A 20,839-nucleotide genomic window follows, 5' to 3' on the forward strand; every position below is an offset into this window, starting at 1 on the left:
AAAAAAAAAAAAAGGCCATTAATTTAACTCTAGTTGACTTCATTACAGGCATACCTGGGTTTGTTGTGCTTCACACATATTGTATGATTTTTTTTGTTGTTTTTTACAAATTGAAGGCAAGACCCTCCACCAGCAAAAAGATTGCAGCTTACTGCAATCTTTAGTTTTATAAACCAAATTTCTATCTAGGTGATTATCTGCTTGTTCACTTTGTTTTAGTCTTCCATCCTCTAGCTTTAGCCCCTGTCTTTTTATCGAAATTCTGTTTTTGAAGGATACCAGTAACCTACCTAATTGTTAAATCCAGGACTCTTTTTCATTGCTCATATGAAACAGTTTTCTCTCCACTTTTTCAAGAGCCCCACCCCATCTTGGCTGTATGAACTTGGGAAAATTACTTAACACTCTTGGTCCTCAGTTTCTCCTCTTGTACTAAGTTGGAATAATAGCTCTTAAGATTTTTGAGTATCAGTGTATATGAAAATACCTGGCATCTAGTTAGTAGCTCAGTGAATAGTGATTGCCCCTATCTTGATCATCTGTGATTTTTCTGCCTTACTTTCTAAATATCTAAGATAGTTTTTATTTTCTCTCTTTTTTTTTTTTACCCTTCCATGCCTTTCCCTAAATACAGACATTCTGTAAGGCTCATTTTTTCAACTTAATCTCTGCCTTTTCCCTTGGAAATTTTATCTATTTACAAAGTTCGAGCTGATAAATTTAGGCTGCCAGTAACCAGATACATACCTTGAGTCTGTGCCGGCCTATACTCAGGTGACCCATTTGTATGACCTCTTGAAAACTTTTTATCACCTCAAATAAAACATGTCTGAAACAAAACTCCTATTTTTATTCCTCTTTACCACATACCTTATAGAAATATTAATATTTCTCTTAGTCAACCAGGCAGAAAACCTTACCATCATCTTTGATTCTTCCCCATTTTTAAAGTTCTATTGATTTTCCTTTCCATCATATACAAAATTATTTCCTTCTCTATTTTGTCTTCAACGTTGGTCTTGTGCAGCTGACCTCCTAATTAATTGATCCAGTGGCTGGTGTTCTCTGCTTTTTGCCCTGATCTGTTAGTCACAGCGCCTTACTCATGCTTCTGTCTTCAACTCAAAAACTTTAAGGGCTTCTACCTTCCCTCTAAGCTGGTCCATAAAATATAGTGTGGGCCCTGTTTATCTTATGTTTCCCCAAGTATTCATCTGATGGTTTACTCCCTGTTTCCAGAACCTGCCGATATTCTTTAAAATTGTCAGTCCAGGGAAGGTGGTAAATGAATGTACGCTAATGCATTTTCAAGTTAGCCATTGCATGAGCGACTAGTGCTGATCCGCTGAGACTTTGAAGGAGCCTTTTGAAATGAACCTCAGAACTGATTTTCCCAACAGTTACTAACTCCTCTATACTTCTGGGTGGTGAATGAGTAAGAGCAGAGCACGCACTTTCTGGTTGGACCTGCCTGAAGCCATTTACAGACTACAAGGAATTGGTCCTCCATAGCTGGAGTAAGAGATTGGATCGAGATTTTTGGTAAAAATTCCAAAAGGTACAGAAGAATGTAAAATGAAAAGTGTGTTTCTCTTGTATTCTATTTCAGGGGTTAGCAAACTGTAGTTTACCACTGACTGTTTTTATAAATAAAATTTTATTGAAACAGAGCCATGCCCATTCATTTAAGTATTATCTATGGCTGATCTCAAGCTACAGCATCAGAGTTGGGTACCACAGAGACTTTATGGCCCATGGTTACATGTTTGTCCCTTTAAAAATAAGTTTGCCGACCCTTGTTTTAGTCATCCTGGTTCCTTCCCTAGAAACAAACCCACCGTTCCTGTTTTCTGAGATTTGGTGTGCATTAACTCTGTATATACTTTATAACTCCCTGCCCCTCCACACACATACAAGCAATGACTATATACATAAGATGTCCTTTTTTCCAACTTAAAAATTTTAGTGATTTTTTTCCCTTTTTAGTATATATGAAATTCTTTTAGCCCCATAATATTCCAATATATGGAGCTACCATTTATTTAATCAGTACCCTATTTGATGGACATTTAGTCTTTTTATTATTACAGATGATAACATTACATTTATACATGTTTCTAATGCAAAAAAGATTAACTCCTTGAGTGTTTTCACCTTAAACGTTTTAGTCCTTTGTGTTCCATGATTCATTGCCCACAGTATTCATTCAGTTTTATTCTAGGGGAGAAGGACCATTAAGGGCTGGAGTCGTTGGGATAGACCTTGCTCAAGAGTTTCTTTATCAGTTGGATCTTGAGGAATCTAGATAAATAGGGGGATAACGAAAAGAAGATAGGGAAGTAGGACTGCATGATTGAAGACCTGTGGTTACCAAAAACTTGATGTGTCCTCGGGCTGCACTGCCCAGTACTGTGGTTATGAGCCATGTGGTTCTTTAGCACTTGATATGGCTAGTCCAAACTGAGATGTGCATCAGACAGGTGGTGGGTAGATACATACTGGAGTTGGAAGACTTGGTATGAAAAAAAAATGTTAAAAATCCCAGTCATAATTTAAAAAATATTCCTAGAGAATTATTTTGGGTTAAATAAAATATTCTGTTTTTACCTGTTTGTGTTCTTTATTTGCAGCTAAAATTAACTCTTGTTAGCATTCCTGTCAAATTTGATCCATAGTACCTTAATTACTATAATCTCTTTTCCCAGGAATAGTAGCAAAAGTGTGTGTGTATGTATGTATGTGTGTATGTGTTTATTCATATAAATATATATGCATAAAAATGTATCTATATATATGAATATCAGTTTCTTAGTGAACTAACAATGAAATATTTAGGAAGATATAGTGTGCTACAATAACTAACTTAACTGAGTTCTTACTGTGTACTAGGCACCATCTAAGGGCTTTATGTGTATTTATTAATTCACATAATGCTCATACCAACCCTGTAAGGTGTAGGTACCCCTCATCTTGCAGATGAAACTGCAAGTAACTGGTAATGCCTTGGCTATGAACCCAGGCAGTCTGATTCCAGGGCCCACAGACTAAACCCACTGCATTATGTCACTCTGAAGGTGAATTAGAAAAAGATGATTTCTATACATTGTAAGCACTTAGGCATTTGACACTAAGTGATTGAATAGTAACTGATCATTTTCTGACCGTGTTAACATTTTAACTTTAAAAAATCTATCTTCATAATACCCTAATACTTTTGTTTTAAATTCTTACCACTAAGATGGTTGGTGATTTTTTAACACTATCATTTTGGCTGTCCAGGACCAGCTCAATATATAACAGAAGCTTTAAGCTGAGTTTTCTTATGTTCTGTATATAGAAAGTTTTTAAGAATATGTAGTATCTTGTTGTACTTTTAAGGCAGGTTTTATTTAATCATTTCACAGAGGGACAGAGAAACTAGATAATGTGGCTAAGGTTTTATGGCTGGGAATTATAAAACCATGAGAATAGTTTTGGTCGCTAAAGTAAACATTTTCTTTTTGAGCTTGGAGCTAATTGGTCATAATGGTGTGTAATTTATTCCTAAAACTTTTCTTGGATTTCAGATCCTACAATGTAATTTCTTCGTACAGAAGGTATATTCAAGAAGAAAATGTTGCATTAATGAAAGCCAAATGAAAATACTATTATTAAAAATAAATTTTAAAATGCTTATTTTTTTATGATATTAACGCTCATACGGTATTGGAAGAGAAGGGAAACTCAATTTTAAAGGAACATCAGCATAGATGGAACAAAAATGATAATGGAGCAAAAGCTGTAATCCTGAAAAATGGTACTTGCTTAATCAGAGATGGTTTCCAAGGCCGCCGTTTTGATTTAGCCCTAACACCAAGTATTTTCTGAAATATTTAATTCCCCTGTTTTTTTGCTCAGAAATCCAGGCTGAGTAATGCTTGAAATTTTCTTTACTGTGGAATTTGGGAGTCAAGTTTATGTCATGTGCTAAGGAATGACATGCACACTAAGAATTTAGAATTTTATTCTTATCTCTGCCATCTCTGGGGCCTTTGTAAGTAATTCTGTTTTTACCTTATCACAAATCACATACGTTCTTGGGTTTCTTTCTTTTTTTAATTTTAGGCTTCTAGAGATTCGTAGGCTTTAAAAATTAATTACAGATAGGCTGTGAGGCTTGGAAGAGACCTTTACATTTATCTAGTCCAGGGTTTCTCAACCTGGGAGCTATTGATATTTTGTATTAGATAATTCTGTCTTGGGGGTGGAGGGTGGGTTTCCTCTTCATTATGACCTGCCCATAGCAGCATTTCTGGCCTCTACGCACTAGATGCCAGTAGTTCTTCTTTAGTTGTGACAACCAAAAATGTCTCCAGACATTACCAAAAGTGCCCTGGAAGACAAAATCACCCTGGTTGAGCACCACCAATAAAGTACATTTCCTGTAAATGCTGGTTCCTTTCCCTGGACCTCTGAAGTTGAGGAGGGAACTCTCCACCTTTTCTAGCAGTCCATTTCAGCTTCAGGTGGCTCTCTTGGGGTAGAAATCTTTTCTCTGTATTAAGTTAAAATCTGCCACCTGGAACTTTTTAGCTCTACCTCTTAGAACCGTGCAGACTCACATACAGACTTTCTCAGTTATTGGAACATAGGCACCCAGTCCTTCCTGGTCTCTTACATGATTGTTTTAGAGTCTGAGTTGGCAAGTTTTTTGGTACTGGGCCAGATAATAAATATTTTAGGTTGGGCCACATATTTGCAGGCTACTTAAGGTCTCTGTTGCATAACTTTCCTTTCCTTCCCTCCTCCTCTTTATTTTTTGCAACCCCTTAAAAATGTCAGAAATATTCTTAGCAGTAGCTTGCTAAACCCTGATTTTATCATCTGTCTGGGATTATCTTCAGAGGGCAGTGCCTTCTTAAAATGTGGTGCCTCAGAACCAGTACAGAACTTTGGAGAAAGACTGAGCAGCATAGACTGCTGGGTCACTAAGTCTTTAAAGTGCCTTGTCACAGTTTTTACTTAAAATGACCTTAATGTCAACCAAAACTCTGGTTTGTCTTTTTTATTAGGCCATATTATCGCTTAGGATATTTTTTACTTTAGTATTCCAGCACCCATATATCCAGCTATATTAGACCTCATCTTAGCTAGAGCATTATATTGCTACAACCTGTTGAGAGCTTTCTGAATTTTTGTCTTCTAAAACAGCGGTCCCCAACCTTTTTGGCACCAGGGACTGAAACTCCTATGAGAATCTAATGCCTGATGATCTGAGGTGGAGCTGAGGCGGCGATGCTAGTGCTGGGGAGCAGCTGCAAATACAGATGAGCTTTGCTCGCTGGCCAGTCCGTTTCCTGACAAGCCACAGACCAGTACGGGTCTGTGGCTCGGGGGTTGGAGACCCCTGCTCTAAAGTGTTAGTGAAATTTCTCTGAGCTGCCTGTTACTTGTATGTTTGATAAACATGCTTTGGTCTTCCACCCAAATAAAAATTTGAGACATAGCTGAGAATTAAATCTCATCTCATAATCACTTAGAAAATAAGATAATTTTAATGTGTGGCTATACTTGGTCTACATGTTTTTTCTTGTTTTGTAGAATTGTACTTGGATCTGCATTGCAGCAACCATAAATAGATGTTTCTTTCATTAGTAATGGCTTTCAAAGTGATAGACAGTAAATAAGTCTAATGTTCATGACAGAAAAACAGTCTTAATTCACATACAAGAGTTTTAAATAATGATTTATTTCAAAAAGTAACTGATGTACATATACATATATATTTTTTTATTTCAGAAAGGACTCACACCAGCAGCCCCAGTTCATAACAATAAAGAAGACCCAGATACCCAGACAAATTTGGGATTTATCCATGCATTTGTCGCTGCCATATCAGTTATCATTGTATCTGAACTGGGTGATAAGACATTTTTTATAGCAGCCATTATGGCGATGCGCTATAACCGTTTGACAGTGTTGGCAGGTGCTATGCTTGCCTTGGGCCTAATGACGTGCTTATCAGGTAAGTGTGCTTTTCTTCCTAATGAATTTACTGGATTTAGGTGAAAGCATGGAATCATTCAACTGGTTATGTTGGAATTTGGTTCATGTTCCAAAATTTAGTAAACAGAAAATGGTTTCAGTACATAAATTCCTAAAAACTATATTGCATTTTAAAAATTTTAGTATGTAATCCTTGTTTTTGCTGTGTTTCCTTGCTTCTTTTCTTTCCAGTCCAGATAAGCTTATTAATATCTGATATCGTAGAAGTAGGAGTCAAGTAACCACAGAGAATTGCTTATTCTGTTGAAGGATGTCTGGTAATCAATAACTGAGGAGTCATTTTTCAGTTTATTTGTCCTGTTAACCTATTCTTATCCATTACAGTAAAGGAATGAAATTTTCTTAGATGCCAGGTTTGTGTTACTATTATATAGGCTTCAATTTTTCAAAGAATTAGACCATGAGAAGTAAACTTACACTAAATAGTTAATTTAATCTCTGATTCAGAAGCAACTGTAAACCACGTAGCTGGATAGAAAACAGCCTTCTCATTAGAGTCAGACTTGGGTTAGAATCTGACTATGCTGTGTATTAAAGTAATGATAAGTTACCTAACCTCTTTGAGCTGCAGATTCTCCATCTGTAAAGTGCAGATGGTATCAACTACCTTATAGTGTTGCGATCTGTTTTAAAATGAGATCTTAGATTTCAGGTGCTCAGTCATTCACCCCTCTTGCCTCAGCAAGTTCTGTTTCTGGCTGCTTGGATGCTTGTTAAAGTCTTTTTAAAAATATGAGTATTTTAATGATTAAAACAATTTAGTGATTTTTTACATTTTAGATAATAGTGTTAGCATTATTCATATGTCACAGTAAAAACAGTTTTCTCTTTAAAAGTCAATTTTGATTATAGGAAGTAGGAAAAGTAGGGAGAGTTATAAATGCTGAAGTCACTTGTTTGGAATGAGTTTGAATAATATCAGAGAATTTTAGTCTTGAAACTTTGAGCTTCGAGGATAACTAGAAGGCTGTCCTCCCTCTGCCCATTCCCTCCTCAGAAATGGGCTCTATCGGTTTCCTCCACTTGTTTTATGTGTTCATTTCCACTTCCTCAGCTATAAGAGGGGTTTAGTACACAGTTGATCAAAGCAAATATATCACAATTTAAATAAACTTTTTTCTCCACAGTATTTGTTAATTGTTTATCAAGAGAAACTATTCCTTGCCCCAAATATTCACGTTTCATAGTTGAGGAACACAGGTCAGTGACAAAATTCCATGGAAGTCAACTCAAAGAAATTCTTTACATTCTGAAGTCACTTTGTACTATGAAAGATACCAGCCTTCTTCATCTCACAGTCTTCCATGGAATCATTATTTCTGTATAAATCTGTGTATGCCTTCTTCCTTGATTTATCCACAGTAGACTTAGAGAAAGCTGCAACTTCCAGGATTACAATGATCACTCCAACAATATGACATTGCAGACGCTTGGCCAGAAGGCCACTCATCTGAGGTTTTGTCAAAGCAGTGGAAGGCATGGTAGTCTCCCTTAATACCAGCGTTCTTCCTCTAAATAAACTTTTTTCTTTTAAGTTAGAAATGCATCTCTTAATGAGATGATAGAACTATTATTAGTTTATATGTCCCTGGATGATACTTATTGCTAGAATGAAGCAAGGTGTTTATTTTATTAAATTTATTGGGGTGACATTGGTTAACAAAACTATGTAGGTTTCAAGTGCTGTATATTGTGTGTTCACCTAAAGTCAAATCTTTTATCACCATATATTTGACCCCCTTTATCATTATCCACCTATGTCTTCCCTTCTGATAACCACTAAATTGTTGTCTTTGAGTTTTTGTTCTTGTTCATTTGTTGCTTTTAGGTTTATATCCCATATATAAGTGAAATCATATGGTTCTCAGCTTCTTCTGACTTATTTGCTTAGCGTGATTACCTTAAGATCTATCCGTGTTGTCACATATGGCAGTATTTCATCTATAGAGTTTTGATGGGGATTGCATTAAATTTATATATTGAAGCAAAGTTAAGAATCACTTCTGATTCTTTTTATTTTTTTAATAGATAATTTAAAAGGGCTGAGAAATTTTATTCACATAAACAAGTAGGAAGGAATTTTGTTACAGCCATGTCATTTAGTTTATTGGGTTCCTGTGTTATATGCTAAAAATTAAATACTAGTCCATCATCAAAAATAAATTTTAATGATTTACCAGCTGACAGCTTAATAAGGTCGTCTGTCAATTTTGTTGAAAGCAGAGAATTAGAAACTAAGTATACCAAAAAAGGTTTTTCTGAAATTTATCAGATGACTATTCTTGTACACATTAGTCTTTTACTTTAGAAGTACCTTGTTTAACTGATATATTTAGAAATGGTTGCCAAAATTGAAATATTGTTAATTTCAGTTGTACTTTAGCCAATAAAGTATTTCATTTTAAAAATTGTATCATATCATATGTTTTAAATATATTTTCCTAGAACCTTGGAGCTATAGATTTAGCTCGTTAAATTTATGGAAAATGCCTACCGTATTGCTTCATTGCCATGGCAGTTCTAGGAAGTCCACAGTAAATCATCTAAGTCAGGCTTATTTTCTGACAGAAAGCTTTGACTTCGTTTTTGAATTTAAATAAACATGATATACATCCCCATGACAATCATCTACTTTAGAAATCTAGTTCTAAAATGGATAGATGGGTGGATTAGGCATGGAACCTGGTTGAAAAAATCCCTGTGGTCTTTAGTATTTCTTCCTGATGCTCTTTTTGCTGTAATAAGACTCTGCCTTAGGGAAAATACATTTGTTTACACTCATTGGGGATGAAAGAGGCACAGTTTCTAACTGGAAATTATTCCTACCGAGGCCAAAATACTCTGTTTCTAATGTCGTAACTATTATTTCCAACAGCCATGAAGCTGTTATTTATAATGGTATGAGACCTTATCAGAAACTTGTATAAGACAGGGAAGACCCAAGCTCTATCTCTGGTCTATGATGCCTTGATTAAGGACACCAGTATTTCAAACTCCTTCTTTGGTGCCCTAGAGAATATCTGTTTTCTATACTGTGGGGAAACACACTATAGGAAGCTGGGTAAAAGGCATCTTTGTAAAGTGAGTGGAGGGCAGCTGTGAAGAAGGGAACTGAGAAAGGAGAACCTGAAAGGCTCCTTAACTACAAGTGTGTTTTCAGGCAGATGAGTTTAGGAAAGAGTACATATGGAAAGTTTAACTTCTGGAAATAGATTCTTTAACAAACTGTTCTTCTGTGTTTCCTTGTAAAGTCTTTCTGTGTCTTTGGGGGATGTCAGTTGGAGTTTTATTGCTCACCTGCATCTCTTGTCTCTTTTATACTTTAGCAGTCGGCTAAGAGTGCACGGCAGGCCGCCTGGGTCCTATCCAGGCTCTGCCCTTCGCTTCACTGCAGAGATTTACCTAGCCTCTCTGTGCCTTCTGAGAGCAGAGGTGATAATCTTATCTACTTCACAGTTTTATTATTACTGCTTTTCCCCCTCCTCCTCAAGGCCTTCCTCCCATTTTACTCCTGTCTACTCGTAGTTTGATTTCTGCTTCTAACACTTGTAAAGGCTTTCATAATCATCTTTCCTTTTTAGTGTTCCGTTTTCATTTTAATGAGCCCCTCAGACCATATTCATGGGCATCCCCACCTTTTTATTCTCTTGACTTCTGTGACACCATGTGCTTCTAGTTATATTTCTTTCTCTCTGAAAAAAAAAAAAATTGTACTATAAATATTGATATTCTCTACAGTTTTATCCTTGGCCCGTTTTTTCCCTCTCACTGATGTTCTCATGCCAGGTGTTCTCAGTTACCTGTAAGTCAGTGATTCTCAAATCTGTATCTTCACTTCAGATACTTTTCTTGGAACTTCAACACTGCCAAGATGTAGAAGGACCAGTACCTTTTTGGCTCTGTTCTGACTTGGTGCAAAGCACCTGCTTAAAGAGAAATAATCTTTCATTGTTCCCAGAGCAAAAGTGCTTGAGTGTCTGAGGAAAGGTTTCCAAAGAAAGGAAATAGAGGGACAGTAACCAGGGGAGAACAACAAAGTTGGAATGCCAAGTGGTTTTTTTACAGTCTATGGCGTTGTGAAGGCAGAAAAGATGGGATTGTAAAGGTAAGTAACAGGTCATTTTTAGATTATCTGAAGATAAAAGGAAAACTAAGTTTAGGAGATTTAAAAAGGTATGCTACATTTCATTAAAAAATTTTTAAATGTCTTTATAGAAAACATTTTAAGTTTATAAAGTTTGCAAAAATCAAATAATACAAAGAACACCTGTGTCCCTTTTATCCAGGTTCCCCTGTCATTAACATTTTACTTTGTTTGCTTTATCATTTGTGACCTAGCTATCCATTTATAGCTAAATAAAATTATATGTATACATGATTTATATATAGATAATATTGTACATATACACAGTTTATATATCTATAGATATATAGTATACATGTAACTTAATATATATCTTTATACACATAGATACATTAATTTATCACCCATATTTTGTCAGTAGACCCGATAATATTTTCTATAGCAGTTTTTCCCTCTTCCATAGAGGATCTAGTCTAGGTCAGGTGTTTAGTTCTTTTTAATCTCTTAATCCGAAATGTTTCCACAGCCTTTTCTTATATGTTTTAGGATGTTATCATTTTTTAAAGAATATAGCCCCTCCTCCTCTAATGGACTAATCTTCATTTTGTTTTTGATGTTTCTTCATTATTAGATTGAGGTTATGCATTCTTGACTAGAACACTGCATAGCTGATGTTTGTCCCTGTAAGAGCATCACATCTGGCCCTCGTTGATAATGTTCTTTTAATTACCCTGTTAAGATCGCTCTTGTAATACTCTTTTTTTTTCTTTCTTTGCACCTAGTATGCAATCTTTAAGGAGACACTTTAAGACAATGCAAAAACCCTGTTCTCCATAGTTTAGCATTAGTTGATAACTCTTACATGATCTAAATTTTCCCTTGATACTTGCAAAGTGGCTTTCTAACTCCAGTACCCCATCTGCATTTACCAGTGAGCCTTGCATAGGACTCTAAGAAAGAGCTCTCTGTCTTCTCCCATTGGCTGGCTTGTCTATTATTGGTATAAACTCATGAATGCCCTTTTTCAGTGGTTTCTAATTAACTATATTGCTGCTTAAATTATCCCAGATTGGGTGGCTGGGAGCTCCTCCAGGCTGGCTCCTATGTCCTTGTGACGTGTTCCCATTGTTTGTTTTTGTTCTTCCTTTCTAGTATAACAAGATAGTGCAAGCTTATTTTGGACCTGCTCTGTCCAGTCCTGGAATTAGCCATTTCTCTGAGGAGCCTTTTAGTGGAGAATGCTATTAGAAACTAAGGTCTAGGTGCAAAATTGGCTATTACTGAGATGTTTTTGCTTCTTGGCCTTTTCAGTGGACAGAACTAGAAAATGTTTGTATCATGAAAATAAATGCATATAATTTGAATGTAGATGTGCACATAGCATAGATCTGGTACATTTCTAAACATGATTTAAAATTTTTTTTTCAATTTTGTCATATAATGAAATAGAGGGTTGTTTACCTATGCAGTTATACACTTAATATTCAGGCAGATTTATAACTATTGCACCCATTTTATAACAAGCTGGTGAAGAATAATTGCATTTATTATATATATGAAAATACCCTCTGGCCCTTCCATAGTTTTTAAATTTTAATTACTGAACTGATATTACTGATATGTGTTTCACAGTTAGGATTTGAGTTCTTGATGTAGTTCCAAGTGTAGTTTATTGTGTAACTTCTACAATTGCTCTCTTAACGATAGGAAAGAATGATACTGAATAAGTTTGAGTTTGTTGTAAATGTCTTTTTAATATATGTATAAGGAATTCGTTTTTTTATATTTTTATTTTAAATAGTTCCAAAGGAGCAGAATTTGAATCAAGCCATATGAGAATCTTGTTATGATTCTTTACTATAGAAATTTATAATATAAAGATTTGTGATGAAGAAATATCACTTATATGGGAAGGTGGTGTAGCTTCCAGGTTATAAGATCTTGGAATCCTTAGAGGGCGTCAAAGATAACTTTCTACCTAAAGTACCATGCTCTGCATGATACGTACCAAGCCAGCCTTTGGCTGGATGTGTCCGTAGAGAAGTTCATTATCTGTCTCATGAGCTATCCCAGTGGAACCCATGCTGTCTTCAGCTGGACCATTGATTTCTATAAACTATGTTAGGTAATTGGCTAGACCTAAGGGTTCAATGTTGGTGAAAGGAAAGACGTGGAATTATTTAAGGTTATTGCATATTACATTAGTTTCTAATGTGAACCATTTTTTCCTTTAAAACAGTGGTAAGTTATGATTTCTGAAGGTAACTGTTCCTTTGTTTGGTTGAGATACATGCTTAGTAACCATATATACTGTTGCATTTTCTTCCAGTTTTGTTCGGCTATGCCACCACAGTCATCCCTAGGGTGTATACATACTATGTTTCAACTGCATTATTTGCCATTTTTGGCATTAGAATGCTTCGAGAAGGCTTAAAAATGAGTCCAGATGAAGGTCAAGAGGAACTGGAAGAAGTTCAAGCAGAATTAAAGAAAAAAGATGAAGAAGTAAGTCATAGCACTGTTAAAGATCTGGACCATAAAGGCACCCAACTAAGAGTAAACACTATCTAGAGGTTTTTTAGTGGCCATCCATAGCTGTTTGATATGTATGGGCTACAAAAATATAGCTTATTATTTTAGTTTCCATTATACCTGGCTGTGATGTGACTCTGGGTTAGTGTGAATAGAGAGAGGACATGAGGATGAATACTGAACACATGTAATCAGGTTCCTTAATTAGATTGTTTATAACCGTCTGTCTAAAATTTTATGTTTCTTCTCACAGTATCTAGCCTAGCAAGTGATCAGTAAATATTGTTTATTTTCTTGGAGAGGAATGAAGGAATTGAGAATATAGCATTTGTTGCTATGTGAGACCAGTGCTTCAAAAGAGAAGTTTGAAGTCACATAACTAGTTTCTTGGAGCATATTCCATAGACTTTAAACACTTTATAAAAGAAAGATTAATCTTGTGCTATTTTATTTGCTTCCTGAGATTGTCTTTTTTTTTTTTTTTTTTAAATTTAGTTTCAACGAACCAAACTCTTAAATGGACCAGGAGATATTGAAACGGGTACAAGCACCACGATACCTCAGAAAAAGTGGCTGCATTTTATTTCACCCATCTTTGTTCAAGCTCTTACATTAACATTCTTAGCAGAGTGGGGCGATCGCTCTCAACTAACTACGATTGTTTTGGCAGCTAGAGAGGTGAGTGGCAGCTTGAGAGAGAACTGCTTCTGTATTTAAACTGAGCATAACTAATGTTACTTTACTCCAGAGGACACTGGACAAAGTTGAGGTGGGACAAGGGACTATTTCACATGCTATACTATTTGTTTTAGAGGTAGTAATGCTGCTGCTCTTTAAAACTCGCTTCTCGGTTTTTGCAATCAGATGGTATTCTGGTGTACAGACTTAGTTGCTCTCAACTCATCTTGCTGACTCCTAGTCCCTTCAGTTTTGCCAAAATGATGCCGTGGCAGTTGGCCTGGCTTGGTTTTCTTTCTTTCCTTAGAACCTTCCTTTGTATAGTTATTGAGAATATAAATTGATAGAATATTATTGAAGGCCAATTTGGCATTAAATATCTAAAACCTTAAAAGTGTATATCTTTGGGTTCTTCTGTTCCTTGTATTGAAATAGATTTTTGCAACGATAACTTAGAAAATTTGTTAAGTCTTAGCCCCAGCATACTGTGTCCTGGGATGGTAAGCCACAAGAGATTTCAGATCATCTTGTTCTAGCCTTTGTTCTACTGATAAAGAACCTGAGGCCCCAGAGAGATTGGGTGACTTTTTTCTTTTCTTTTTCTATTTAAGACAAGGAATACGTTATTCAAACCCATCAGAGAAATGGACGGCTTGGGTCTGTAATAAAGCTTCGTATTTTAGAGCATAAGCCAGTAACTGTATGTAAGAGTATACACTGCTACGTACAAATTAACTGATCAGACCACAACTTTTCAATGTTTAAAACAGAATAACATTCCCTGTAAAAGCAGCACCTTTGTGACATTTTAACTTTAGTACTCCTCTCCTTCCTCACCCTCTCAACAGAACCCACACCAACCTCCTCATCCTCCTTCTCAAGGGCAGCCATGACCTCATGGGCCTCAGAAAACTCTCCTTCCTCTATGCCCTCACCCACGTACCAGTGAACGAAGGCACACTTGGCATACATCAGGTCGCGAGCCCAGGCTTCAGCAACAGTTGTGGTGTTGCTCAGCACACACACAGCTCACTGTACTTTGGCCAGTCTCCACCAGGTTCCAATGGAAGGCTGATAATTAATGCCAACTCTGAAGCCAGTGAGGCACCAGTCCACAAACTGGGTGCTGCGCTTGGTCTTGATGATGGCAATGGCAGCATTGACATCTTTGGGAACCACATAACCCATGGTACAACAGGCAGCAAGCCATGTATTTACCGTGGCGAGCGTCACATTTCACCATCTGGTTGGCTGGCTCAAAGCACGCATTGGTGATCTCTGCTACAGAAAGCTGGTCATGGCAGGCTTTCTCAGCAGAGATGACAGGCACATGTGGCCAGAGGGAAGTGGATGTGGAGATAGGACACCAGGTTGGTCGGGATTGTCCAATCAACGTTCAGGGCTCCATCAAATCTCAGGGAAGCAGTGATGGAGGATACAATTTGACCTATTACTCTATTCAGGTTAGTATAGGTTGGGCACTCAATATCAAGATTTCTGTGACAGATGTCATAGATGGCCTCATTGGCAGTTGAAGGCACAATCAGAGTGCTCCAGGTGTGGGTGGTGAGGATGGAGTTGTAAGGCTCAACTACAGCTATAGAAACCTGGGGTGCTGGGTAAATGGAGAACTCCAGTTTGGACTTTTTGCCATAATCAGCAGAGACATTCCATCAGCAGGGAGGTGAACCCAGAATTAGTTCCCCTACCAAAGCTATGGAAAACTAAGAAGCCTTAAAGACCTGCACACTGGTCAGCCAGTTTCCGAATTTGATCCAAGACAAGGTCAGTGATTTCCTTGCCAGTGGTGTAGTGCCTGTGAGCATAGTTACTAGCAGCATCTTCCTTGCCTGTGATGAGCTGCTTGGGGTGGAAGAGCTGGCAGTAGGTGCCAGTGTGAACTTCATCAATGACTTGTGCGTTCCAGGTCTACAAACACTGCCCTGGGCACATGCTTGCCAGTGCCTGTCACACTGAAGAAGGTGTTGAAGGACTCATTCCCCCAATCCCCAATGGTTTTGTCACTTGGCATTTGGCCATCAGGTAGGATGCCATGTACTAGGCAGTAGAGTTCCCAGCAGGCATAGCCAATCTAAACACCAGCCTGGCCAACGTGGATGTAGATGCACTCACGCATGACTGCTGCTCTGCGGCTGCCAAGCGGATAGCTGAGAGGAAGAGGAGAGGTTGCTGCTTCCTACAGCACGACTCTTAGGTAGTCTACCTAATAGAACCTTTTCTGAGGACATAAGCTAATGGGTAGCAGGGACAAGGACTGGAGTTATGGCTGTCTGCCTTCTAGCCTCTTCTACATTTTGTTCATAGTTGTCAAATAATGCCACTTAAAAGATTCCCATTTTTAAAATTTTTTAATCTTTCTCTTGAGAGTAGTAAAGTTTTACATGAGAAGTCTGTTAATGTTCACAGAAATTTGTTAAGATGTACTGAGGAGATGGTTGTGGAATTTTTGGAATGCTGCCGCTACTTTTCAGGCTTTTCTTGATCTTGATATTTCTTACCTGTTTTTATATGTTGTTACATTGTTTTTATTGGATGGTAGGGTTTAGATAACAAGCTTGATTTGAATTTAACTCCTAGGAAATATCTATCAAAAAATATAAGTTCCTTAACCTAGGCTGCAATTTAAAATATAAAACAAGAGTTGAAGGCCAGGACTAAGATAGTTTGAGCAGAACCATTTTGTCAGAGAAGCCTCAAAAATGCTTTATTTTGGAAAAAAAAAATAGAATTGTTTTCATTTGATTCCCATATTTTAAAACAAGCTTTTACAATGTCACTTTAATGGCTTTGCCCTATCTTTTTCTTGGTTTGTGGACATTATTAGCTTTCAGATTGCCAAGATTGGGACTTGAAAGTGGCTATATAGTTGTGGTGGTGGTCCTGCTGTGGTGAGCTATCGTGATGGCAGAATCATTGCCTTTTTCTTAATACTATCATCTGAACAGCACAGTGACTAGAAAGGCTCGGGATTCCCTGTCTGTATGAATTACCGTGGTCTAGCAGTGTGGACATGACGACTGAGTTTGAATCTCTTGCTATGTGACATTACTGCAGCACCTCCCTAGTCCCAGGAATAATTGGAACATATTCCTTCAAGCAGCTGTTACACTTTTCATAAATTATACACCTTAATTTTTCTAACTGGTATGCTTTTTTGCTGTTGATCTCTGTTTTCAGTGCTTAATAGTTACCTTTATAAGGTAGCAGTTTCATTAAGTGACTGTTACATTTGTTTGCAGGACCCCTATGGTGTAGCAGTGGGTGGAACTGTGGGACACTGCTTATGTACTGGATTGGCTGTAATTGGAGGAAGAATGATAGCACAAAAAATCTCTGTCAGAACTGGTAAGTTGTTTTTGAATTACAAAAAAATTACCATTTGTCTTAACTCTTAGAATCAGAGATAGATTAGAAAGGGGCACTGTTTTAAGTTTTTACTTCTGAAGGAGACTTGTCTGTGTAATAACTTCCTAGAGAGAGGAGTTCCCCCTGCTGTTGCAAATATGGACTGTGTAGATGTTGTAAAATACAAATTAATCTGTAAGCATTGCTGGATTCATGGTAGCTTTTTGTTAAGATAAATTTAAGTCAATAAAACAATCATGTTGGAAATATAACTTTTTGGCCTAAAAATGCCTAAAGATTTGGAATTATACTGTATTTACTGATTCTGCTGCAAATTTTGTATGTAGTTGGTAGGCCTTAAAGATGGCATAAAAACAGTCTTCTTGCTAGCCAGTTGTTGAACATCGTCTTTTATAATTAGGTTTTAAAATGAATTATAGCTCTATTGTTGCTTGTCAGCACTGTCTCAATATAATGTCATTTTGCCTTATTTGACTTTTTTCTCTTCTCTTACAGTGACAATCATAGGAGGCATCGTATTTTTGGCATTTGCATTTTCTGCACTATTTATAAGTCCTGATTCTGGTTTTTAACAAACTATTTGTTCATTTGTAGTTAAAGATAGGTCACTCTTGTGTTTATGTACATAGTGTACATTATAACTAAGTAATAGAAAATAACTGTACTTTGTAGCAATGAGTTATTATGTCCAAAAGAAATAATCATTGATTCTATTTGCAACATGGATTTTTAAAAGAAACCTGATGTTGTAAGTGTGGATTTTTCTTTTCTCTAGCATAATTATGTTAATATGGTCTCCATTTTTGAGAGTGTTCTTGACTTTTTTCAGGGGGGCAGTGTATACAGAACCATTGTGCAGTGGAATCTACCACTTGATTTTCTTTCAGCACTGACCCCTTTATAAGGAATATACATTTCTTCTTGAATCACTGAGATATTTTAAGATGTTTATCTTAAAATTTTTCCTGGGGGAAGAATGAATCAGTTTCTATTTTTAAAGTATTTACCCCAGCCAGTAAGCAGTAGTTTAAATCATGTCTTTTCAAAATGAGGGTTTTTAAAAAATAAATAAAAGGCAAGAGAAATGAATTACAGTCAGCTCTCCATATCCATTGGTTGGCATCCACAGATTCAACCAAGCACAGATGGAGAATATTTGAAAAAATGTTACATTGTTGCTGATATACTCTGTAGTTAGGCCTGCAATAGGCGGTTGTGTCTGTACTGAACATGCACAGTCTTTTCTTGTCATTATTCCCTATATACAGCATAATAACTATAGCATTTACATTGTATCACGAATTATAATCTAGAAATGATTTAAAGTATATGGATGTGCATAGGTTATGAAAACACTACGCCATTATATTTAAGAGATTGGAGCAACCGTAGGGTTGGGGGAGGGTCATGGAACCAATCCCCCCTCAAATACCAGGGGATGACTGTACTGTTATATCAATAATATGACAAGAATTGTTTGCCAGGTCCATTCTTCTTTTTTAATTGGGTAGGAAACCCAATATAAAAACAGTCAATATTTGACAATGTGGAATTACCAAATTAAGAGAGAATACTATGAGTGTATTCATATTTTTTCTATACTGAATAAACAATGTAACAGAGATACAATACAAATAAAAGTGGTATGACCTGTGCTTGTTTTTCCCTTTTGTGTTATACAAGTTCATAACTTTCTGATTTATCAAAGTAGGATTAATATTTATAGACCAGTTTCTAAAGTTGATGTAAAAAACTGGAGCCAAGCATTGTTGTCAAGCAGTCTTACTTAACTCTCACACATTTCTATGAGGTAGCAGGTAGTACTATAAGGTTACATGATACAGCCGGGGAGTCAGTTTCATTCTAGAGCCCATCCATAATCATCGACTATGGCAAGGCTACCTCATTTTATCATAGCAACTTCAGTAATCAGTGTTATTAAAGTATATTCTAACTTGACTCTTTTCTGTATAAGCAGCATAACTGCTTTCTCCCAGCCTGATGTTTTCTGTTACCACAAGCAGCAAAGTTGCCATTAATATCCTCTTTAAACCCAAAGGACAGTTCTATAGAAATTCCCACACGTTCCTTGTGCGAAGTAAAATAGTAGACCCAGAGCAATTCAGGTTTACTGAGCTACCACAAAAGTCCATAATGTAAATTTGTAATTTTGTAATTTGTAATAATGTAAATTTATAATTTGAAGAAATTATGAAAGAACATAATCTTTCATAATCATATAAAGCATTGTCCGTGCAGCAAGCATTTTGCAGTAATAACTGTGGGAAAGACAGTTAACGGTTACGGTAAAGAAATCTAAAAGTAGTTGGCAGTTAAAAAGCAGTAGCACATACTGATGAAAAAGTCATGTTTGGAAACTTCACGGTAGTTAGAGAACTCCTTAAAAAGTATATATTATAGGGTATAAAGCACTTCAAAGAAATTTCAGGTTAAGTCCTCAGACTACACCACCATACTCTGCAGTTACATAGCCTTAATATTGCCTTAGTTATAAAGAGAGCAAGTGGGGAATTATAATATTTCTTTTCCAAGAACAGAAAAGAATTCCTTATTAGAAAGTATCTGGTACCATCAGAGCCCAAACTTGGCATTGCAGGCAGCCTGGTCCTACTACTAGCTTAACATGTGAATAACAGCATAGCTTTCTGAGGCACCACAATCTTGTAACAAGACAACTAATCAGAATTTGGTAGCTTAGGCCTAAGCTACAAGTTAAAAATCACTAATGCAGTTAGACTCCATTGCTGAATAAAAAAATTTTCATTGGTAGTCATTTAAAAATATTTAATACTCTAAAATCCAAAATAATGCAATTCTTATAAGTTATGTGCCACATAAAGCAGGTGTTATTTTTTGAGAAATGCAGGTGGATACTGAAAAAAAGTGAGGTATTTTTTATTTTTTAAATTGAATAAGGAAACAGTCTAGATCTAATTTTTACATCTATAAAAAACAATGCTCCTGCTTGGCTTTTCTATAATTAATTTTAGGTTCTGAATACAAAACTATGGGAAACAGCTTTCTAATAGTACGTGTAGTTTTTCAAGAAATCATGCACATCATAACTTGGGAAAATGATCATATAGCAAGAGGCCTGAGTGAACAGGTACTCTTAAGATTAGCCATTTACAGCTCCACCTTTCAGCAGTAAGAATATTACGCTATATCTAAGTTTATTAAAACCAAGAACCAAGCAATAAGGACAGGAAGTGTAGCACACTAAGAACCACACAGAACATTAGAATTTGGTGTATGTTTTTAAGCTACCAACTGATGTTAACAATTAGAAATTTACAAAGATAAAACATTTTTTTGCACTAACTGGTTTCAATACAGCACTGAATTTAACTCATCTTTGGGCTTCAATCTTTACATAGAGTGAAGGTATAAGTGCCATACAGAGATCCTTCCCCAACTTATACTGTAGAACAGACTTCAAAATAATTTTAAGTTACAGATGTCTGGCTGACATAGTTATTGAAAAAAGAAAAAGGACATTTTCTGGCCTTATTTTTTTTTTTTGCTTGATGATTGTCTAGTTATATAATACATCAATCTGAAGATAATATAGCTTTTCCTACATTTTAACACTAATACTGGCACAACTGCCAGCAGTGAATTTGTACCAATACAGGCCAACTCAAAAACACTGATTATAAAACATTTGAATGTCATTTTTAAAGCAATGTCACAGTTTGTTTCCTCAGAAATGTAAAAAGCATGCATTTGAAAACATCACATCTTCAACTTAACCCTCAGAGTTAAGACACATTTTTTACATCATTAAATCCAACTTGTGGTTGATTTGCTTCAGTTACCATTCCCTAAGATCCCGAAAGCTAGACAGTGTGCCCTGCAGCTGGCCTGTGGGACTCAAGAGCTACTCTGGGAGTCCTAAAGTGAGGAATTCTGTCCCAGCGCAAATCGGCATGAAGTATCCTAAAATTTCTAGGCTTCAAATGTTCTAACACCGCTTTACTGGACAGTATGGAGGTTTGGTTTTGTTTTTAAAGGACCAAGCAACCGGTGAAGAGAGCAAACATTTTTTTGTAGAAGAGTTTGCAGTATGTATACATTGTTCTACCTATATTT

General features: G+C 36.4%; 1 protein-coding gene and 1 pseudogene across 1 annotated transcript in view; one reads left to right on the forward strand and one right to left on the reverse strand.

Annotated features, from left to right (window-relative positions):
- Positions 1-18,381, forward strand: part of TMEM165 (transmembrane protein 165) — a 22,756-nt gene extending 4,375 nt beyond the window's left edge. The window contains exons 2-6 of the mRNA XM_006922511.3: positions 5,779-6,004; positions 12,459-12,634; positions 13,157-13,339; positions 16,600-16,705; positions 17,222-18,381. Of these exons, the coding sequence (XP_006922573.1) occupies positions 5,779-6,004; positions 12,459-12,634; positions 13,157-13,339; positions 16,600-16,705; positions 17,222-17,298 (768 nt within the window). The 3' untranslated portion in view covers positions 17,299-18,381. The remainder of the gene's footprint in view (positions 1-5,778; positions 6,005-12,458; positions 12,635-13,156; positions 13,340-16,599; positions 16,706-17,221) is intronic.
- LOC102897131 lies at positions 14,154-15,689 on the reverse strand (annotated as a pseudogene).
- Positions 18,382-20,839: the final 2,458 nt, after the last annotated feature.

This window comes from Pteropus alecto, unplaced genomic scaffold (assembly GCF_000325575.1).
Source record: "Pteropus alecto unplaced genomic scaffold, ASM32557v1 scaffold57, whole genome shotgun sequence".
Taxonomy (NCBI): domain Eukaryota; kingdom Metazoa; phylum Chordata; class Mammalia; order Chiroptera; family Pteropodidae; genus Pteropus; species Pteropus alecto.